The 24,059-nt window shown below is 47.2% G+C and overlaps 1 protein-coding gene across 1 annotated transcript; it reads right to left on the reverse strand.

The window, feature by feature from the left end:
• Nucleotides 1-16,151: 16,151 nt before the first annotated feature.
• On the reverse strand, nt 16,152-18,748 carry LOC119292038 (SUMO-conjugating enzyme SCE1-like). The gene is made up of 5 exons (XM_037570869.1): nt 18,606-18,748; nt 18,409-18,492; nt 16,863-17,015; nt 16,668-16,781; nt 16,152-16,545 (listed from the first exon to the last, which is right to left on the reverse strand). Exons 1-5 carry the CDS (start codon nt 18,675-18,677, stop codon nt 16,483-16,485), a joined length of 486 nt encoding a protein of 161 aa, XP_037426766.1. The 5' UTR covers nt 18,678-18,748; the 3' UTR covers nt 16,152-16,482.
• Between the last annotated feature and the right edge of the window lie 5,311 nt (nt 18,749-24,059).

The raw sequence follows: 24,059 nt of genomic DNA on the forward strand, positions 1-24,059 counted from the left end.
TTTGGTGGCGATGCAGCAATTACTTCGACATTAGATCAGTAATTTCCAACAGTCTCTGTTGGATATAAAGTTCCTTTGGGTAAGAAGTACTACTTGTCATCAAAATGGATAAAAGGATATGTATGTAGACGTATTTTAGTTCTAGATACGTCCCTTTTTATCCATTTTAATGACAAGCACTCCCTCCGTTCCACAATACATGCCTTCCATTTGTCAAAATATAGATGTATCTAGACATGTTTTAGTATTTAGGTACATCCATGATAGAGCCAATCGGATGGTTGAGAACACTACAATTCGTAGCTACAGATGCGTGTGTGACTCCCAGATGCAGAGGCCGGGGGTCATCATCCTCCTTTTCGAGAAAAAACAGACGCGTGTGTGAGAGTACGAGTACGTGCGTGCACCTCTTCTCTTCCTGTATAACATACTACTAAACTCAGAGTACAAGTTTTTGTGGGTGGCACGATGGTGCGTGCGAGAAGTCCCGAGAGATAGGTTTAATGCGTCTGAAAAAAGGACTAGCCTAGAGCTCGCCACGCGGGTATTTATAAATTTTGAGCTTGCGTCTCGTCACATTCCAAATTACTCCATGCTATATTGCAGACCTGTTCACACCGATCACAACCTAAATGGTTTCCCACTTAGGAGTGTATTAGTACCACGCTATATTGAATTCCAAACCTGTTCACAGCGATCACAACCTAAACGGTTTCCCACTTAGGAGCGTATTAGTACTCGGTTATAAATACTAGTATGCCAAGATGACTGCACATTCCTCCTCAACTCCTCATCCACAAAAATAAACAAGTCATTCAGCATCCTTCCCTTGCGTCTGCCATGGCCAGCGTGAGTTCTGGGTCGGGAGATTGCCAGCAGGAAGAGGCGAGCATGGAAGCGGAATCACGAGAGATGTCCCGCCTCGCTACGAGAGCAGCCAACATGTCCCACCGCACGGAAGTAGCAGCACAGAGGTCCCGCCGCGCTGCTGAAGCAGCACGGAGGTCCCGCCGCACCGTCGATGCAGAAGACTGGTCTGGCCACGCCGCGGAAGCAGTAGAGATGTCCCGCCGCGCCACGAATGTAGCAGAGATGTCCCGCCGCGCCACGGCGGCCTGGGAAAATTTCTCGCGGGCAGGCGACGACTATTACAGGCGCATGCATGCGATCGTCCATAGCTAGATGGATCAGATCTCCGGCTTGGCGAGGTTGCAGGACGACGTGAAAGCCTCGTTTGAATAGGCTACCGGTGTCATCTGGCAACTAAGGGAGGGCAATGAGAGGCTCCGGGCCAAGCGCGACCTGTTGAGGGAGAAGATCGTCCGAAGTGCAGACCAGCAGGCGGAGACCAGTGCCTTGTTGAAGAGGACCGACGTCATCGTCAAGAAACTTATGGACGAGAATGACATGCTCCACAACGAGCGCCAAAGGTTGGTGGAGGAATCTGTGGATGTTCTCAAGCAGCGTCTTGAGGACACGAAAGAGCTCATCGCCGCTCGCCACGGAGACTAGTTCCCGCGGCCTGCAGCAACGCATCAAGAAAGTAGAGATCAGCGAGCCAGATCCTTGTCTTCCTTCTTGTTTTGCCCTTGTGTATTTCGGGCGTATCCGCATGTGGCTTTTTTAATTATCTTTCTAATTATGTAAGACAATTAATCGTCCTTATCTTTCTGTGGAAGATCAATGTTGCGAGGCTGGAATGAAGAAAACTCTTGCTGTGGTGACCCTGGCGTTGCTGTCCTTCTAGTTGTTGCTGGGCTTCCTTCAGTTTCCTGGTTTCTTTTGATGTAATAATCGGTTTAGGATGTGGATTGTGTCGTCGGTTGTGAAATGTTGGGTTCTAGCGCGGATGTTTGGCCTTTGTTGGCCTCTTGGGATGTTGCGATTTCAATCTGGTACTCCCTCCGTCTCATAATGTAAGACGTTTTTTGACACTATACTAGTGTCAAAAAGCGTCTTATATTATGGGACGGAGGGAGTAGCTTTTATTCCTTCGTGTTAGGCTGGAGTTGTGCTGAACTTCTTGTGAATTGTGGTGGTTTTCAGTAATGAAAATCGAAAGGGGCAAGCCCTTCTTTGATCAAAAAAATCGTCCTTATATATTCATCAGTCTTGCTATAAGTCGCAGTAGATGCTATATAGGTCCGTCGGATCTTACATCAAGATCCGTGCTTTTAGATTTTCCTTTTTCTCTCTTAAATCTCAGTCGAGTGAGACATAGCCACGCCATTAAACAGAGGCTCGGGCACCATTAATGGAGACCTTGGGAGAGAGGTGGACGGCAGACGGAGGTCAAAGGGCTCTCCTCCCGATAAGCACGCGTAGGGGTCTGATCACACGCCTCTCGTACTCAAATAGCTATCCCACACGGCGCCTCCTAGCTAATAAAAAATGGGGACGCGTGGCGGCACGTAAATGGTACTAGTAAGTAGAACGCCCACGGTTTCAATAATACTTGTGTTTCCAATTGTAACATGACAGCACTTGTTCCAAAATGATTTTGTTGATTGTTAATGTGTGCGCCTTCACAAATCGGACTGCAAATTTACCACAGCATGTTGGTGCCATGTCATGGCACCAAGCCAAGTTTCATTATTTTCATGCGTGTTTTGGATTTACAGGAATTAAAAAACTAAGTTTCTCAGTGTTTCCAACCCAGCCACGATGCCCAGAATTTTGAATTTCATTCCCATTTCTTGCATGGAACCTAGAAATTTACCCGAGGACACACATGTAATTTTTCAACCAACTTTGGTGCACTGGAACATGTGCTTGTATTTCAAATTTGAATTATGCACACAAAGGTGACACGTTCCCTCCCAGAACCACGAGCCTTCTTGGGAGAAGCTCTGATTTGCAAGAGGCTTATACCAAAATTTGTTCCTATTCGACTAAATTTTTTTACCACGGAATGGTACTACCATGACATGACACCATGCCAAGTTTCATGATTTTAAAACCAAGTTTCTCAATGTTCTCGACCGAGCCACGATGCCCAGATGTTTGAATCTTATTCTCATTTTTTGCATGGGAGTAGAAATTCACCCGAGGACACAAATGTGATTTTTCAACCAACTTTGGTGCACGGGAGCACGTGCTTGTAGTTCAAATTTGAATTATGCACATTAAATGACCAAAAACTCAATTAATGTGTAAATATGGCCAAACGAAGCCGGAATAATTCCAAAATTTAACACGGCACTCATGTAGTTCTATGTTGCCTTTGTAAATAAACTCATGGGGGACAACATATATCGTTTCGCACTCAAAGGGACATGTTCCCTCTCAGAACCACGAGCCTTCTCGAGAGAAGCTTCGGTTTGCAAGAAGCTTATACCAAAATATGTTCCTATTCAGCCATTTTTTACCACAACATGGTAGTACCATGTCATGACATCCATGCCAAGTTTCATGATTTTTAGACGTGTTTTGGATTTACAAGAATTTTAAAACCAAGTTTCTGAATGTTTTCGACCGAGCCACGATGCCCAGATGTTTTAATTTTATTCTCATTTCTTGCATGGGACCTCAAAATTCACCCGAGGACACAAATGTGATTTTTCAACCAACTTTGGTGCACGAGAGCATGTGCTTGTAGTTCAAATTTGACTTATGCACATTAAATGACCAAAGGTGACACATTCCCTCTTAGAACCACGAGCTTCCAAATCGGCCCAATTTTTTACCACAACATGTTAGTGCCATGACATGACACCATGCCAAGTTTCATGATTTCCAGCCGAGTTTTGGATTTACATGAATTTAAAATCTAAGTTTCTCGATGTTCTTGGCAGAGTCATGACGCCCAGACGTTTGAATTTCATTCTCATTTCTTCCATGGGACCAAGAAATTCAACCAAGGACACACATGTGATTTTTCAACCCACTTTGGTGCACCGGAGCATGTGCATGCAATTCATATTTAGATTATGCACATTAAAAGTCCAAAAACTTAATTAATCTATAAAAAGGCCAAATGAACCCGAAATAATTCCAAAATTTAACATGGCACTCATATAGTTCTATGTTGCCTCTGTAAATAAAATCAGGGGGGAGGCAGCGTATATCGTTTCGCACACAAAGGTGACACATCCCCTCTCGGAACCACGCGGCTTGTTGAGAGAATCTCCGGTTTTGCAAGAGGCTTATACCAAAACTTGTCCCAATTCAGCCAAAAATTATACGTATGAAAACAGGGTTTAGATTATCCCGAACATCTCGCTACCTAGACCAATAATGTACTATGATTTGAATTCAACATAAAATGGATACAGATATTTGAATTGGAGAGCATATGGTACATGTAGTTCATAGTGAAATATGATTACTGCTATATGCATGTCTTTTTGTTATCAAGATAATATTTAAATTATTGTATAACTTGACAACAATCATATTCAAATAAGGAAAATTGATTCAAATTTAGTCCATATGGTAGACGACAATATATATGTTCACATGGTGGAGTAAAATGTTCATATATGATGGAAGATCAAAATGTACGACTACATCAATTATAAACCGCAAGGTCACCTAATGATATATTCGAATTCAACATAACGTGGATTCGAAAATTGAAATTCGATATCATGGCATCTGTAATCATATAAAAAGGGACATTACTCTTTCTTTGGTGGGAATTGATTTGTTTTTTGTTGTTGTTGAGGGAAGTGCGAATCGATTTGTTACTGTGCAGGGTAATCTTGTTCTCCCGATTTTTTTACATTTTTCTTGTAGTTTTTTCAATGGCATCTATAGCAATATAGTAAAAGGGGACATGACTCTCTTGTGTCTTGTATGATTTTTTTACATGTTAAGTTTGTTCTGCCGAACAAGGAATCCGCACCTTGTTATCCCGAAATTTTCAAGCTGAAGTATCTTTTGTCTCACCTGCTTTGAAACTCCTGCTTCTTCAACCCGCGCCACGCCTTGTTATCTCGAAATTTGGACGCGCGCGAGAACTCCCTCCTCATCCGAAATCGCTCCCGCAGCCCAGACACGAGAAATCCCCCTTCTACCCCTCAGCCGGAAATGAAGCTCCATGTCGCGGTGTCAAAACTGGTGGGGGTACGCTGGTAACTTACCCTACATTTCGGACAAGCGCGTCCCTAAGCTTGGCTCCCCCCTCCCCCTTCGCCCCCCCTTCGTACACCGAGGCCGCCAAAACCGCCAAAACCCACGAAACCCCACGCTCCTCCATCGGCCTCGCGACCGCCGCCCAGCCGGAGACTCTTCTCTGACTACGTCGTCCACCGCAACAGCTCGCCGTCCCTCATCCACCGCACCGGATGAGTATCCGTTGTCGATCTCATCGTCCCACCGGATCAGCCGCCCCGTCCTCCACCTCCAAGGAGTTGCCCCGATGTTCGCCACCTCTATCGCGCCACCTCAATCCCCACAGTGCCGTCTTGACCTGCCCCACCGGAACCACAACACCCTCACCAATTCCTCCGATGAAGCCGAGGCCAACTCGGTGCCACCAAGGAGGTTCTGCACTCACTGCTGCATTTTATCTTTTATTCGATCTCACGGGGCTGCCGGTGCTCGATACCGAGCAGACATGGCGTCTCCATCGACGGCGTCGTCACCGGCCACATCATCCACGGTGTCTCTCCCCCATGTCGTTGCTTCCTCGGTGGCGACTTCCACAACGGCACTAGCTGCAGCTGCTCCGGCTCTCGCTCGCGCTGCGGTTCTGTTCTTGCTAACAGTCGCGCTGCTGCACTGCTCCTGCTTTCGTTCGTGCTGCTGCTCTGCTCTTGCTCTCGCTTGCGCTGCTGCTGCTGCACGACCTCCGGCAGCTACAGGAGTTGCTTCTTTAGCACTCGCTCGCGGTGCTACTGCACGACTTGCTCTCTGCTAGTGCATTTCCTGCTCGAGCGTCTGCTGATTTAGATCACTGCTTCTCTGCTACTAGTGCTCGAACGCCCTAAACATCTATTGCAATGCTCTGTTACTAGTTCAATCAGTTTCGACAGTAAAATTCAGTTTCGACTGTGAAGTTCATTTTCTTCAGTTAAGTTCAGAGTGAACAGTACTTACAACATCTGTCGGAGCGGCTGTGGCGCGGCTGATGCGCTTTACATCTAGCACTTTTTGGTGATGTATTTTACATCATCTATTGCAGATTATATTAGGGTCCCACTTTAGATTAAAGTTGTCTGTCTTGTCATGCTTCAGCCTCGTCGCCGTACACCTTAGCGGAGCTGCTCCAACAACGGAACCGTCCATCACAGCGGAGCAGTACCCTCGGCGCCGTTTCCAGAGGCCTCGGATCTTCTTCCCCGCCTCCGACAGTCACACCAGCATCATCACCATCCTCCACGTCCAACCCAATGATGCTGAGGTCCACAAGGCTATGCCAAAGAGGTTGTACAGTCATCACATCACTTTGTTTCTCCATTCCTCTGTTCTTCCAATTCATGTGAGCCAAACACCCAGGTTGACTGAAATCCTATGTTTCCAAATGCTCTGTTTTGCACGTGCATTCCTATCCTATTCCTGTGTTTTTCCTGTCCCTGCGTTTATAGAATCCTCCAATTCTAAGGAGCCCTTACAGATTTACTTCATTTTCAGATTGGCGTCAAAGAAAACTCTGTGTGTTATGTCCTGCTCCTGCCGTGCCGTCATCCACCCCACCTGAGGTGCACCATCGACAGAAGTGTTCACTGCAGCAGAGATCCCCCCCTGCAGACTTTCTTTCACCGCCTCAAATCATCTTCTCCGTTGCCGGCAGCCACGCCAACTGCATTACCATCATCGACTAAGCAGATGAACCTGAGGACTACACAACTCCGGAAGAGAGGTCGCAGTCTTTCGTGTTTGCTTACGTTATACATCGGTTATTATTACCTGCTACATTATCGTTCAATCTTGAGTTTTGAATTGCCCATGGGTCTCATATGGAGCCAGCAACAAATAGTATCCGTCTACTATCTGGTTCATCTGGGGTCTTCTATGTGGTTCATGTTGGGTGGGCAACAAACAATAGATGATCCATTGTCTATCTTTTTAAACTGAAGCTATAATCTACCTGCTATCATTAGTTTTGGATCCATCCACTCGTTTGCTACCATCAGTCTTGATTTTTGCATGCACCCCTTAGGCCTTACAAAATCTAACTATTTTTTTATTATGCATGTCAGATATTGTACACAATCGTACTGAACATGTAGAGAAAAAGAGAAGACCGTTGCGTGCGAATATAATGTCATGCAGACGCTGCTCCATGGTGGGTGAAGTGCCCCCCCCCCCTCTCCTGCATTTCCAGATTGTATTCCAGAGGAAGATAACTGTTTAGATGGAGATTCAGAAGGAGCCGACCATGCCTGCTTACCACCTGAGGTGTTTGGTCTAACCTGGCATGCTGATGTTGGTCATATCATGCATATGGCGCCTTGCATTGCGTACATTATACATCTTATATGTCATCAACTTAGTTTAGATTTGCTTTGTGTGAATGCCACCTATTTGGTTTCTATATCATACTCCCACCATTCCTAAATATTTGTCTTTTTAGAGATTTCAACAAGTGACTATATACGGAACAAAATGAGTGAATCTACACTCTAAAATATGTCTATATACATCCGTATGTGGTAGTCCATTTGAAATCTCTAAAAAGACAAATATTTAGGAACGGAGGGAGAATATGGGAATTATGCAATGCCATCTTCTTTAGCCAGGCATCATATACGTGAATCATGCAATGCCATCCTGTTTAGCCAGTCATCGTATATGTGAATTGTATCGTGCCATATTTTTTCCCATAATGTATTCCATTTGTCAACAATGTTTATACATTCATCTACTCTTCCTGTGCATCAGCCATTTGAGTCGGTCATGGGAAAATCTGGAGTGAAAACAAGGTCTTTTGAGCAGTCAGTGCTACCTGTCGATGCAGATTTCTTGCTGGTTACAGATAGCTCCTCAGAGGAGGATTCAGAGAGAGATGACCAGTCGTATCCCCCCCCCCCCCGAGGTGCATGCTCTAACTTGGCTGGGTTATATTTCTCATATCATGCATATGGTGTCTTGCATTGACATGCCATCTGCTTAGATTAGACATGCTTTGTGTGAATGCCTCCTGTTTGCTTTCTATATCAGATATGTGAATTATGCAATGCCATGTTTTCCAGCCAGTTATCATATATGTGAATTATGCACCGCCATGGAGCCAGACATCATATATGTGAATTATCTCATGCCATCTTTTTTTTCATTACGTATTCCATTTATCGACAATCTGTGTATATTGAACTACTCTTCATGTGTATCATCCATTTGAGTCGGTTATGGAAAAATCTGGAGTGAAAACAAGGTCTTCAGAGCAGGCAATGGTACCTGTTGAAGCATATATCTTGATGGTTACAGGGAGCTCCTCTGAGGAGGATTCAGAGACAGATGACCAGTCCTATATCCCACCTGAGGTGTATGCTCTAAGTTGCAATGTTTATATTTCTCATATGATGCATATGGTGTCTTGCATTGATTAGTTTAGACATTATATGCACAATATTGAATTCTATCTGCTTAGTTTAGAGATCATACATGCGAGTGCCAGCTGCTTAGTATATGAATCAATTATGTAAATTATATCATGCAATCCTGTATACTTAGACAACATGTATGTGAATTATTTCATTACAACCTATTTTAGAAAGACATCATATAGTTTTGTCATGTCATCTTGTTTAGGTACTCATCATATGTTGAATTATGCCATTATATCCTGTTAACTTATCCATCATATATCTGAAACTGTGTCATGCTATCCTGTTTAGTTACGCATCATATATGTAAAATTGTGTCATGCTGTCCTGTTTGGTTAGACAACATATATGTGAATTACCACATCTGTCTATCATACAATATCTGTACGTTCAATTTCTTTTCTTGTTTATTAGCCATTTGAATTGGAGGGGGTGATGGCAGTATCTAAGGGAGCAAAAACCCGTTCTTCACAAAAGACAGTGCTACCCGTCGATGCAGATAGAACCATGGTTGTACTGGCCCACAAACTAGCCCCACCACACATAATCAAGACTCTTCCAGATTGCACACTTACACCGTTGGGCAGAGAACCAGCTACAACCCATCTAACCGCAACCCCAGTGGATAGTAACCCACTTATAGTTGACAATGCACCATGTCCACCACAGAGTACCCCCACACGAGCAGTTTGTAAAGCTACTGCAGTGCCAAAAAGCACGAAGACCACCACAGCTAACCCAAACTCCACGTTTAAAGCAGAAGAGCAACTGTTCTCAGGTCAGATTCCGTAGCTATGGCCCATACTCCTTTGTTGTTGCATCACTGTATTTACTCATACCAACTACTTTCGAATTTGAAGGATCCAATTGAAACTCCAATGGCGCAACAGGTGTGTTTTAAACCTATTTCTTTAACTGGATTGCTGTTCTAACTTCTTGCTCTATGTTGTTTTCAGTTTAAGTTGTATAAACAATTATGTTCTCATGTGATGCACATTCCAAGTGCTGCCAATGCTGTGTAGTTTCTCACACTTATATTATGTCTATGCTGCTGTGTCTTAAAAATATATGAGTTGACCTGTGTCTCCATCTTGATTAGGGAACATAAACTAGAATGATATGGAAAATACAGTGACCATAGTACATAGATATATGTTTGTTTCATGCTGTTATCCTGTCCACCTTACTACTGAACCGGTTTACCAAAATGAGTTTGGTATACTACAAGCTAAACATGTGATGTGTCTGCTTGTTTCTCTTGTAGTATGCAAATAGAATACTGGAGAAGAGCACCCCACTATGCAATGGTAGAGAAAGTAATGCAGATAAGGTTCAAGATAGTGAGACAACTCTATTGGTCTCCAAGAAAGGTGATAAAAACGATATTGTAGATAGTGAGAAAACCCCACAGTCCTGCATTGATGTAGTGTTCGAGTTACTGGCCAGTACCGCTGGCACAAGCTCTTCGAACTCGCTGCCTGAATCACTTGGGCTTCTAAAGTCTCAGCTACAAGCTGAAAGGCATCAGTCAGCTGTGCTGCGGCAAGAAGCCGAAGGACTGAGGAAGTCCCTTCAGAATTCAGGTGCGTACTTTCTTGTGCAATAGCAAGCGCTGGAGGATTTAAGCGCCAAACAAGAGAAAGTTAATAAGCTTGCTAAGCATCTTGCCAGCATTATGGGTACCTAGGATATTGTTTCTTGAACTCTTCTAAAGTGGTTTCAGTTCTGGACTTGTTTTGCTGCGGCGTTTATATTGCTGTTGTGTTCCCTATATTTGCACTGGTGGTGAACTTTGATGCCCAGTGGATGTAATATGTGTAATAGCCGTGATAGCCTAGCATAAGTTGCTTGCTTATTTATTTCCTTGTTGTCTTGTTTATTCGTTTGCTTGTAGTCAGTGCACTTCTTTTTCCGCGGTTTGCTAGTGGCTGCAATAACCTATTTTTTAAAACTAGGCCACAATAACCATGGGCTAATATTTACTGTAGTGACACTGGGCCTCCTACGGGCCGTAGAAACAGTAGGCCTTCTACGGGCCGTAGAAACAGTAGGCCTTCTACGGGCTGTAGAACCATTGGGCCTTCTACGGGCCGTAGAAACAATGTGCCTTCTACGGGCCGTATCATCAATGGGCCTTATATGGGCCGTATGATCGATTGGCCAAACATGGGCCAATAACAGGTCGCATTATGGCCGTAAACAGGCTAGAGTTGGAATCGTCCGTTCATGGGCCAACCATAATGGGCCATCATTAATAGGCCGTATTTCATGACGCTATGAAAATGGCCCAACGTGTTAACGGACCACAAATGGGCCGACTGTAACCACAGGCTGAATTTGGCCCATAAGCAGAAAATAACAGTAACGGGCCATAAGTAAACGAATGCTGAAAATGAGCCCAAGAATAAATGGGCTCTAAGTAGGCCGAAAGATAACATGGGCTGGAAACGGCCCAATGGAATAACGGGCCCTTAATGGGTATAAAGTGATACACTGTTCATTACGGGCCAGTTTCACCACGGGCCGTTAATGGGTGTAAAGTAATACATTGTTCATTACGGACCAGTTTCACCACGGGCCGTTAATAGGCCAAGAGTTACATAGGGCCTTATATGGGCCGAAAGACGTCATGGGTCATACATGGGCCAGAAGTGAAAACGGGCTGGAATCATATTGGGTGGCCCAGATGACGCTACTGGGCCTAATTCAGATAGGGCGTAATGGGCCTGGGGTTAGCGGGTTGTAAATGGGCTATATGCGAACAGGCCGTTAACAGGCTTTACATGGGCCGGCCCGCCACCTTTTGACCAAGTCAAGCGGGCCGGCCTTTTCAGAGGAATGGGCATCTGTTGGGCTGTGCCACATGTCGACGTATCATAGGCGCCTTCTGTCCAATGAGTGAATGACATCTGTCCCAACGGTGAGCCGACACGTGTTTCCTCCAGCCAATGATGATTTTACACATGGAAAATCCCCATTGGTCGGGGCTGTTAACGGGTTATCGGATCCAAAACCCGACCCGATAGCTTAACGGCGTTCCGTTACGGTGGATGCCATGTGTCGGTCACCCTTGACGAAAACACTTCTGTGACGCGCGATTTATCGTTATGGAAGTGGACACTTTCGTGATGATAATTTTGGTAATGTCATGGAACACTTCTACGACAACACAGGTATGACTATCTTGATTCTGTCATAAATTCGTCATGGATGTACATGCATGACAAAAAATGCGACCTACTGTGACAAACACGTATCATCACAGAAGTGTATTTTTTTTGTAGTGCGGTAAGATGACTATGATATTCTCATGGTTTAAGGAACTAAATCACGTGTTAACACTCAGTGGTATAACAATTGACTTCTAATGATATTAACGATATTATCTCCAATTATAACAAGCAAGTTTGGGTCGATTCAATATGATCGTTCTTCTAACGTCATATCCTCAAATTTGTTTTGAGACTATCGTTACACTTAACGATATCTCAAGATTGAGAAAACGTGATCACAAATAAAACTTGGGCTAGTCTTATAGGTGAGACTAGGAGTCAAATTTAACCGTTTATCATTCCACACATGCATATAAGTTTTCCACTGAATCGCATATTCCAGGATCATAACAGTTATAGCATAGAATATAAACTCTTAATTATAAACATGAAATTATAATAATAAAATATTATTGCCTCTAGGGCATATTTCCAACAATTATAAATTTCCAAGTCGCCCGTAACCGCAGACACGACTTTCCGAAAATTTAACCCTGCAAAGGTGCTTTCAACTTCCCATTATAAGTCCTGCATGTATACCCTATTCCTCCAAGTTTAGGGCCGATGAGAACCAACACGTAAACACGATAAATTCCAGGAATTCGGGATTAACAAGTTCCTCTAGCGAATGCCAAATTAATCCAGAAGACCTCCTGGTGGATCGACATTTGGATCAGAGCCGAACGTATCTTTAGACCCGATCCCAGATGGATGGGCAAAGCTTTTGATAGCCAAACCCCTAGTTTCCCCATGGTGGCACCGACGGCTGCTCATTGTGGACCAACGCTTTTCTTAGGAGGTGGCCCAAGTTGTTTATTAAGAAACCTCGGATTCATGACTCTCTATGCAAGTTTTATGTTAGCAAAATTTAGTATCAATATTGGGCCTTCTAGAAGAGTTCAATGCTAGATAAAGGAGTTCAAGGGGGCCATAATAACCCTCACATGGTAGGATGCGCTCATCAAGGAACATATAGCCAGAACAACGGAAACTAGGGTTGACCAGAGTGGAACAAATTACCAAGGCATAGGCCTGAGCCTTCCACCCTTAGTCAAGTATATAGTCAAGTTTAACAAATTGGCAATATAATAATGATATCCCAAATATATCCATGTTATCACATTGAAAAACCTGCACGTGCAACTAACAACGCTACACGAGGGGCTGAGCAAGTGGTAGCATAGCTAATCAAAAGGTTTGCTAGATAGTGGAGGTTAGAGGTTGTATCGTGGCAATTTGTAGGCTTAAAGGTAGCAAGACCAAACGATAGTATCAAGACATCCAGCAAGCAAAGCTACTAATGCTATACAAGGTAATGCTCATTCTTACCTGTTATCCCGCTATGAAGAAGATCCTTAAGCCAAACTTCGAAAGTGTTGTCTAACGAATTCTCCCACTCCGCATCGTCTTCGTACTCTACTGATAAGAAGCAAATCCGGAAAGAGGCACATGATACGGTAAACAAACATGTCATGCATAAAGCAAATCAACAACAAACATGGCATGGCAAAGGCAAGTTAAGCAAGTACTACACACTAAGTGAAGCTTGATATGCAACTCGTTGCATATCGACGAAAGTCCACGTGTGATTATTAGGTTAGATCCTATTTAATATTAAATGTTGTTTACACAGCAAAGAGGTGAAGCATAAGTAAACTATCCTCTCTAGTCCATTTAAATGAGGTAGGAAGCAATATAACACCTGAAAAGGCCTCATATGCAATTAATAAGTTAATTACTGTTTTGCCCTAAACAATATTTTTTAGTCGTTAAACAGGAAAAACAAGTGCACCACTGCAATCTATGCATTTTACTGGTCCAATTTCGGAGTTACGTTAATTGGTTATGATTTGAATCAATTAGCAAGTTATTTGAACAATTTTAATTCAAACAAGAAGTTGTTTTTTGGGGGAAATATACTACTGTCATGTACGTGGGACCAAACCCACGTACGAACTGACATCGGTGCCATCATGCATTCATGCTACATTCCATGACGGAACATCCATTCCAGCCGTTGCGGGATGTCTCACTACCTTCGACGTCGTCGTCCATGGTCTCAAGTTTGGGAACACTACGAATTAATGTTAGGGAATTTGCAAGTGGGGAAAGACGATTTTGCGATTCGAGAAAGAAAGTAGTGTAACGGCATTTTTCGATAGTTAATAACTACAAAGTCCTTTCTACAAAATAACTTGTCCCCAGACCTCGCGTGACCGTTTTGCGCTAAAAACATGTTAGGCCAACGCCCTATGGAAGGATATGGCACGCTAGTGACCAATGTTTGTTGAAATATATTACCCACCTCTCTTTATTAGTTTGGACTTTTGAATGAATTGGTCGGAGCATAAATTCAATGTGAAATCAGAACCAAGAGGTCTCAAGTTCATGAGCCTGCCAACAAGTATGGAAAAAGATTATGTGGCCTATGTTGACCCCACATCTAAGATAGCCAAGGTGTGAGGAGGCATGTCGAAATAGATTGCCCCTCTGTTCTTCATCAGTTCAGTCTTTTGGATGGGTTGGCTCGAGCCCAAAATGCAGGTTTGAGGACCTGTTTTTTTGTTTGTTTTCATATAAGTGTGACTAAAATGCATCCACATGAAGAGTTCTATGAGTGGCACTGCCAGTGTCGTCTTACTACTAACATTAACTTGTCCGAATTATATATGCTGCACGTCCCCAATATTGCTATGTGGTTCATCAAGCAAAGCAAGGCTGCAGTTGCAGGAATTGCAGGAAGCTAGGATCTGCTCCAACTCCAAGAACGCCTATCCTACCTTCATCAGTGTTGCGTAACAAGCAGGCCGGTGAGGCTGGCTCGGTTTATTCCTACCTCACTTACGGGAGGAGGTCCGGGCTTTTGGGATGGAGTCGGCTCTCTGGTGAATGTTGGCCCATGTACGCATAAACGTCCAGAATGTAAGTAGAGTGTGGGCTAAATCAAGTCGGACGCTGGTCCATCAGCATATGTTCGGATGTTTTCGGTGCACCAGCATTCAGCAGAGAGCCTACTCCATCCCAATAGCCCGGATCGAAAGGAGGAAGGAGTCTCTCCTTTATAAGCTGGTCATGGCCTCCTCCCGTAAGCAAGGTGGGACTAAACCGAGCCAGCCTCACCGGCCTACAGCAGCCCTAACATGGGGAGACGGCAACGGTGCAGCGCTGGCCGGGAAGACCGAGCACGGGCCCTGGGGAGCGAGTAAAGGAAGGTGCAAACGGCTGCTGCGTGCGGCGCGCTTAGAATTGGCAACAGCAATGCCGTTAAGCTTACCATGTTTACACCGACGTAGCCGTTGGTGTTGCCATTTCCAGCGCTCCCTCCATGCACGATGCGTATATAAGCATGAGCCCACAAGATCTCCCCGAAATCTTCCAGAGATCCCACGAACTCGCACCAGGATTTAGCACTAGATCATCATGTCGACCACCGACGACGTGGAAATGCAGGAAGAGGACCAGGAAGGCGTCGGCAATAACCAGAGGAGGTGCGCGGCGTGCAAGTACCTGCGCCGGCGGTGCGCCCACGACTGCGTGCTCGCCCCCTACTTCCCGGCGTCGCACCCCCACCGATACGCCTCCGTCCACCGGGTCTTCGGCGCCAGCAACGTCGCCAGGTTGCTCCAGGTACGTGACCTCTGGTAATCGATCATTCCGGCCGCGCACGGTTCGACATTTGAATTGGGTTGCCACTTGCAGAGCTTGCCGGCGGATGAGAGAGCTCATGCGGCGGAGGCGATGGCGATGGAGGCGCAGTGGCGGGTGGAGGACCCGGTGTATGGATGCGCCGGGATCATCAGCCAGCTGCAGGAGGAGATTCAGGCCACGCAGTGCGAGCTCGCCAGGACGCGGGCGCAGCTCGCCATCGTCCCCGCGCACGGTGCGCAGCTGCAGGCTCTTCCGCCGCCGCCGCCGCCGCAGCCAGACGACGGCCACAGCGTCCCCGTCGCGCAGAGGCAGGGGCAGGGAGAGGCGGTGCCGTTGCTTGACCCGGACGAGTTCCTAGGTCTCGACGGGCTTTGAGCTCTGATCGATCAAGCGCGTACGTGCATGCAATGCACGCTGGGGAAATGTCAGGGCGATGAACCAGAAAGGAAATGAGGCTGGGATGAGTAGTTCCGTATTTTATACAGTGGCAGCTACCTCCGGTCCGGTGGCAAGGCCATGTCTCTATGCACACACATCTCGGCCGTTGGTTCCAGGTAGATCAAACGGCTCATGTTGTCCAGAGGCAGACACACCATCACCAGCCAAAATGACAGTGCCAAATAATGGATCTATGCACGCTCTCTTCTACCACCAGCAGAGTGGGAGAAGAGAGCAAGAGGAAGGTGGGACGGAAGTTAACACTGGCAGGACACCAGGTTAACTTCAGCAAAACAAATGCTTTTAGAACCAACAGACATCTTCTTTAGCATTTAGAACCGACTAGTAACGCACACGGCAATCCACCTCAAGACAGACATTAACCCACAAAACAAGCACTCCGAACAGTTCAGGAATCACCGTTATGGAACCCGATTACAACCAACACGAATCTTAAGTCGCGACTGGTCCACAATGACAGACGATGAATACTTCTCAACGCACCCTTTTCCGGGTTGGTTTTACTTGGTCTAACTCCATATATGCAAGAGGCATTCATTTTAGATCTACTCCCAATAACTATGCGGATGTGCAGAGCATGGATCATTACGCTTGCCAATCCTTCCTTCCTCTCAGACCAATGCGGGATACTGCTTTGCCTGCGCCCGAACACGCCTCTTGTACTCAGCTGGATCCTGCACATATATGCCCAAAAGGTGTGTTACCGACTAGAGGACCATATGCGAACCGGTTTAGGAAGCGTAGTCGGACTTCCAGAATACATTAGCTAGACCCTGGATGGTCACTGTTGACTAACCTGGATGAAAAGGTGATAACCATCAGTCTGAGCAGGGTCAGCCGGGTTGGGCTGATCAAGCAAGTCCTGAATTCCAACAAGGATTTGCTTCACAGTAATAGCAGGTCTCCAGCCCTGAGAGGAAACAACCAAACGGTAAACCATGCTGTCAAATCTGGCACTAAATATAACCTAACAGATGGTTTGCAGGCTTACGCTGTCCTCATTGAGGATTGAAAGGCAGACTGTCCCCGAAGGATAGACATTCGGGTGGAAGAAATTTGTAGGGAACTTGCACTTGGGAGGCTTGCTGGGGTAATCCTCGCTGAAATGAAGGGTGAGAGGGAAGTATCCACCTTCCCAATCAGTCTGCACAACAAGAGACGGGAACAGTTAAAGCTGCGCCATGTTATAACAAACAGTTCAAAACTCTACCATAAACAGAGAAGCGACAAATTCAGAATATGGCTGTAAGGCTATGAATTATGACAAGCTTGAGAATGTGCCAAGCAATAAGCTAACAACGGCATCCAACAGAGAGATCAGGTAAGGCAAACAACTGAGATCATTAACAAAGAAGAAACATATATTTACACGGTCTACTTGTGTCATACTAAATCATGGACATGTTGTCAAGTATTTTAGCCCAGTTTATATTCACTAGTCAGTAGACACCTCAGATTAGCCTATATCAGATGGTTGCCACCAGAGAACAAGCAGGTTAACTATAACTTGGCTAGCAGGAATCCTGGGTTTGAAGATTTTGAACCATATGGTACAGTGACTGGAGATATCCTAAAGCAACTCTACCAGGACACCTATGTACTGCTTTGGCTGGGTAGATAACTGAACTTGCACAAAATCGGCGGTGACTCAATTGAAGTTCAGTGTGCAATCAATTTAACTACACCTCAAACATCCATTGCAGCAATTAACACTCCTTTTGAAGCATCTATCTATCCTAAACTCCGGGTTGAAAATTCTGAAAGCATATACAGTAGGGTTATTGCAGGTATGCTAACACTACTTCACTGGGGACCTGATAGTGACTTTAGCTAGGCGAGTCGATGACAAAAGTTGAACAATCCCCTTGCAATTGAGGTTGTGCATATGAATACAGAAATAATTGAACTCCCAGTCAACCTCTAGTTGATGATTGCCCATATCTATACAGTAGTTGCTGGAAGCCTGGAACGAAACCTACTTTTGAAGCATGTACTAACGTACTCTAATAGTGCAGAAGTTTATGGATAAACCAGTAGCAAGTATGTACTAACGTACTCTGATAGTGCACAAGTTTATGGATAAACCAGTAGCAGCTACACACACACTGTGCAGATAGCTACAGTTAGACTAGCACTAAAAAGGTAATAATCCTCGGGCATACTAAAAGCATGAAGAAACCACCACAGGCCACTGCACGATGCAAATTGAAGGGTCAAACGAACTAAATACACACTAATCTGCCAAGAAAACGAAGTAACAGCAGAAGGTCCATCCAACATCTAGCATAATATCTCTCTCCACTTGCGGAGTGAGACCACGGCACGCTATAGCCTCGATCAATATTCAATCCACGGAACGAGATCTGATCAAGCAAGAAGCTGCGGGTGGGTAGCTAACGGGAAACAGCCAAAGCTAAGCACCCCGATCTAGTCTAGGGGCAAACGAGAGGACTACAGATGGGGCTACGCACGCCGCTATCAATCAATCGCTCGGGCGTGAGCGGGGCGGAGGCGGAGGCGGGGGCGGAGCTTATTACCCCTTGCTTGCCGGGGATGGTGCAGTGCCAGACCATGAGGTTGACCGTGCCGTCGCCCAGCGTCTCCGGCTTGGCGACGAAGCCCTGCGAGAAGCAAAACCAAACAGATCAGGAACAGCGCGACATCGCCGATCGAAACAGCAGGTTAGGTGAGGCGAGGAGCGAAATCGAGAGGGAGATGAGGGGGGCGGGCGTACGTGGGGGTGGTTCTTCCGCCAGGCCTTGCGCTCCTCCGCGAGGCGGCCGCGCGCGATCCCACCGGAAGACATGGCGGCGGCGGCGGACTGCGGGTGGTGGGTGGGGGTGGAGCCGACGATTTGGGGGCGGAGAGAGCGCTGAAGTCAAGCGTGACGGACGGGTGCGGTCGGTCGTCCCCGTATTTATTTCCCTCTGCGTCGTCGGGCGGGCCCGGCCCGTCAGCGGCCGCGTGGGCGAGGCGGCGTGGGCCGTCACGCTGCGCGGCGGGGCCCGCGCCGATTCGTTGCCGTCGGTTGTACGCTTCGAATTTTTAGTAATTTCCTTTTTCTTTTCGGGAGCATCGGATGCGCGACGGCGGACGGCGACGGGTTCGGCCGGCCGCGGCGCCGCGAGTCAACGTTGGTGGGCCGGAGTGCGGTACAGCTGGGCGAGATGGGAACCCGGGCCCGGCCACGGCCCGACGGGAAGGAAAGAAAGAAAAGACCGGGAGGGGATGAGATCGGCGGGCTCGCGAACGGGCCCCCGCCGCTGGGAATGGGATTCGGCTTCGGCTTCGCCTCGGTCGCTGGGAACGTGCAGCGAGGAGGAGGACGAGGAAGCGAAATTGAAATCCAGCTCTCCGCACGCCAGGCATCGGAAAATATCCTGTGATCGGATTCGTACCGCTGGGTGGTATACCTGTGCCGTTCTACTATACCGAAGATTACCAATGTCATAACCAGGTGTGTTTTATGTCAAAACCAGGTTGCTGTCACACTTCGGAAAAAAGTTATATCGGTCAGAAAAAATAGAGCAGCTTCTAGTATTTTTTCTACCTGAAATCTAAAAAGTGCTTACGCACTATTTAGACGAATTGAGCGGCCGGCTCTTGTCCGCATATCACACTGGCTCCCTCACTTGTTGAATGCGTGCATGGGCATGTTTTGTCTCTTAGTGCATGTGATTGATGGTATTAAATACGATCAGACTTATACTACATGTGACCCGCAAAAAAAAAGACTTATACTACATGCGAATAGAAAAAACAGATTAACGTGTATTTACTTCGGATTTTCAATTTTTAAAAAACTCATATCTTTTAAACCACGCATCAAAATTCAGATCTGTTTTCACCATTGGATTTCTCATGACGAGATCTTTGAAACAAGATCCCGCATGGGCATGTTTCGACGAATTTTTTTTATGCCAACTTTCGTGTTATATTGTGCAACTTTAATACTGTATTGTGCAACTTTAGTACTACATCGTGCAACTTTTTTCAAAACCAATTTTTTGGATCTGCATGATTCAACTTTCATGAGGTTGCATTGTAGCAACCATGACAACTTTGATGTGTAACTAGTCTATTATACCGACCAACTATCAAGTAGTCGTTGTGCAACCCTCCTTACTCGTGGATGCGTAGTTTTTCACTATCAGTGCACCTACTCCCACCTCCCCTGCAAGCGATTTGTGCAACTTAGTCTATTGTTCAAGCCAACTGCCTATTAGTCAATGTGCAACTCCTTCCCTTTCCTATTTGTGGACATGTATTTTCAATTGGCGGGGGTAACAAACAGAGTTGCACATACTCTGCTAGGTAGTTGGTCAGGGCAACATACGAAGTTGCACATCTCACAAGCAAGGACAGTTGAATGGTAAAAAATTGACATTCATGAGGGTTGTGAAAAGTTACATATAGACAGAGTGCGAAAGTTGTGAATCTCACTAGCAGGGGTGGTTTGGACCGTGTGCTAGCAGGGAAACTACACATCCATGGGGGTATAGGAGAAAGTTGCGAATCACTGTTAGACAGTTGGTCGTGGCAGTATCCGAAGTTGCACAACCACTACTAGAAAGTTGGCGGATGCAATAAATAGTGAAAGCACATCCACGGGCAAGCGGAAAGTTGCACGTCAATTACTAGGCAGTTGGCCCGAGCAACGGACGAAATTGCTCATCTCACTGGAAGGGGTAGTTTGAGGGGGTGGAGGTGACATCAGTGAAAACTGCACATCCACAGGGTAGGCGAAAAGTTGCACATCCACAGTTAGCTAGTTGCACATCGACTAATAGGCAGTTGCACAAAACAAGGTACTAAATTGCACACAAAAAAATCATCGAAACATACCCATGCGGAATCTAGTTTCGAAGAGCACGTCGTAAGGGTTCCAACGGTGTAAGCGGATCTTAGTTTCGATATTTGGTTCAAAAGTTATGGCTTTTAAAATGAAAAGGAACTCTAAATTAATGTGCTCACCCCTGGTTGCTTTTCAATCCGTAACTAAAACATATTGCATGTCCTTTCTACTTTTTTTACAATGAGAAAAGATCTTTTTTTTTGTTTGATGGGGACATAAACTTGCTAAAAGTGACAGCCGCTGCGGAGCGCTAGCGAGTGCCCTGCCGCTCGGTAGACGCGTGCTTTTTTCTAGCCGTACACCCGTAGGCATATGGTATTTGTATTTGTACGAGTCGGAAAACGTTACAGGCATACAATTAGGTACATGTATGTACAAACACGAAAACACAAGAAAGATACAAGTAGTCTATAGCTGGCTCCGCCATGCCTGCATAAGATCGGAAACAAATAACATTTGCAAAATCGATCTTGTGATGGAGTCAAATCCAGCAGATCTCGGGTAGGTGTCCCGAATTGATAGCCTTGATGCGATGGTAACAGAGACACACAGTTTTTTATATGGTTCAGGCTCTCTCGAAAAGATAATGCCTTACATTATGCTTTGATTGTATTGATTTGAGAGAGTACAGATTGATCTATCGCGAGATGGCTGTGTGTAATCTATGAGCCCTCGGCATCGGCTTATATAGATAATCTGGATGTCTAGGGTTTATACATAAGTCGGTTACATCTATGGTAATCGTGGGACAGACGGTCTCTAAGAGCATCTACAGCTAGGCGCCCTAAACATGTCTCAAACGTCCGGGCGGGCTGACCGGTCACGAAAAAACGATCCAACTGAGCGCCTCAAACGGGCCTCAAACGCCCGGACTCACCAGCACACCTCATATTCAGCCCAAATATGGAGCGGTCCGGGCGTGCCCACGACGTCGGCTTGGCCCAGCCTGAGCCGTGCCTGCCCCACAAAATATCGCCGTCCGGAAAACCCTAGACCTTAGGCAATCCAAACTCCACTTAACTCCCCTCTCCGTCCACTCCACTTTCGATCCCCTCCCAACGCATCCGATGGCCGGCAACCGAAGCAGCGCTACCTTCGGTGGGGACTCCGGCTCCGACGACGACTGGTCTAGCCTGCTGCGCGAAGCGGACCCTAACGATGTGGAGGAGGTCGCCCTCTGCATCGCATTGACGCGTTCGGTCGTCGACCAGGGCGGATCCAGCAGCAGCGGATCCACTTCGTTAGCGCCCGTCGACGCCATGTCGACGATGTCGCCGGGCCTTCCCACCCGATGCGCAGCTCCGGCCAATCTGCTCCACTCCTCGAGGTATGCCGCCCACCACCAGCACCCTCTGCCTCGGAGGTGGTGCCCGGCCACCGCTGGGTCCTCGTGCCCGCGTCGGGGCTGGCGCGCACTCGGACACCCGAGTCGGAGGCACGAGCTGCCCGACGCGAGCGGCAGCGGGCGAGGGAAAGGGCAGCAGCGTCCGAGTCGATGTCCGCGCGACCGGCGGTGCTCCTCACGTCTGTCCTCCGCCGCTCGCTCACGGCGGCGAAGCCGGATGCGCTGCGCCTCCGCCGCAAGAATGCCAAGGTGCTCCGACTCGTCATTGAGTTGTCGGAGTGCGAGGCAACAAAGAAGGCGGATGCGAAGGCGAAGGCGGCCCGCCATCCGAAGGAGCAGGACCGCCTGGTCCGCAGGCTGTCGGGCATGAGGTGCAGCTCCGACTCGGATATGACGGACGGCTCCAGCTCCAGCTCCGACGACGACGTGCCTCCGCACGCCGACGCCTACACAGAGGAGGGGCACAGCCGCGCCGACGGACGGAAGGGGAAGGGGTCGGCGAGGAAATGGTGATTTCCTCCGTCCTTCCTCATTCTCTTTATATTTTATCTATGTTTCATAAGTATGTAGTATGGATTTGCACTGCCCGCCATTGAACTCCGATGAATCATGTTTATTTTGTCCGGCTAATCCGATGAACTGCGCTTTGATCATGTGTTTTACATAGCGTTGCATGAATTGCATGGTTTTGAGGTTTTGAATATGAGGGACGCGAGTGTGGAAGACAACATATAAGGATGCCCGGTCAGTGCCCGCGGATGCGCCCGGGCGCGTCCGCGGGCGTTTGAGGGGTCGGATTTTGCCTATCGCTGTTGTAGATGCTCGAAGTCTTGAAGTATGCGCCAAGTCTTCGGAAACATCTCATCTTGGTGTCGCGGGCTTTGACGAATGTGCCCCACCAAAAATTTATGATGGGAGTCCTTGGCCCAGCCCTCCTGGTCGGGAGACGATGTGGTGAGTCTCCCTGCACTACACCATGGCAAAATTTAGGGGCAGTCAACAGATGGGAAAGGTTAAAAATTGAAGTCAATTTACTGTGAGTAAAGTTTTAACTACCGGCCCAAAATATACGAGTCGAATTATCTACCAGGAATTATATAATAATAAAGGCAATGTATCTACCAGCATGTTTACGATCAGAGTAACTGCCCTGGAATCTAAACAATGATAAACGTTCGCCGGAAACCATGTTTGGCGCGGGCTGAAATAGTATTGGCGCGAGCCTGGTGTGGGAAAAATGAAACAACAGAAGTTACTCGAATCGCCTCCGTGCTACGTGGCCCTAATCCTAGTTTTTTCCCATTCCCCCACTTCTTCTCTCACTCAACCCAACCGCTGCTAACAGCATCTCCAGCCGCGCCCCCAACAAGGTCCCCAGTCGATTTTTCGGTCGCTGGCGTCAAAAAATCGGCCCAGTCACGTCCCCGGGGGCTCATTTTTCGCCGGCTCGGCCCGAAATTGGCGCCGGCGGACCCAACTCGAACCCGGCGCGCCGGGGGGCACTCGGGGGCGCCAGACGAATCATTTTTGGCGCGAAAGAGCCGCGGGCCCGCCTCGTCTTCTCCCAACGCATCGGTTTCTCGCGGGGAATCAATGGCAAGGCTGTCGCCGGTCAGCTTTGCCATTGATTCCTCACGGGCGGCGCGTCACGGGACGACGCGCTGACGCCTCCCCTTCCTCGGACGCGTACACGCGAGCGCGACGCGGCTATATATGGGCCTCGCTCGCCTCTGATGAGCGCTACCTCTCCCGAACACCACCGTATCCCCCATCCACAATACCTCGCGCAGCACCGCTGCCCCATTCCGCAACCACACCGCTGCCCTCATGGCCTAACTGCCCCCGCCATCGCCAGACCCTCCTTTCACATCAACGCGCACGACCCATCCCCCATCTTCGCCGCCCCACTGGAATCCGCCGCCCGTGCCACCGCACGCCCCACCCCCCGATCTTCATGGCCGCGCCTGCAACCCCCATCCCACGCTGCC

This window comes from Triticum dicoccoides, chromosome 4B (assembly GCF_002162155.2).
Source record: "Triticum dicoccoides isolate Atlit2015 ecotype Zavitan chromosome 4B, WEW_v2.0, whole genome shotgun sequence".
Classification (NCBI taxonomy): domain Eukaryota; kingdom Viridiplantae; phylum Streptophyta; class Magnoliopsida; order Poales; family Poaceae; genus Triticum; species Triticum dicoccoides.

Bases quoted from the DNA above. Each gene is read 5' to 3' on its own strand.
- LOC119292038 (XM_037570869.1), bottom strand. From the start codon at position 18,677: ATGTCTTCCGGTGGGATCGCGCGCGGCCGCCTCGCGGAGGAGCGCAAG. The intron at 17,016-18,408 runs GTAATAAGCTCC...CTTGTTGTGCAG, and splicing joins CCATCCCCGGCAAGCAAGGG to ACTGATTGGGAAGGTGGATA. The intron at 16,546-16,667 runs GTTAGTCAACAG...ATATATGTGCAG, and splicing joins GTTATCACCTTTTCATCCAG to GATCCAGCTGAGTACAAGAG.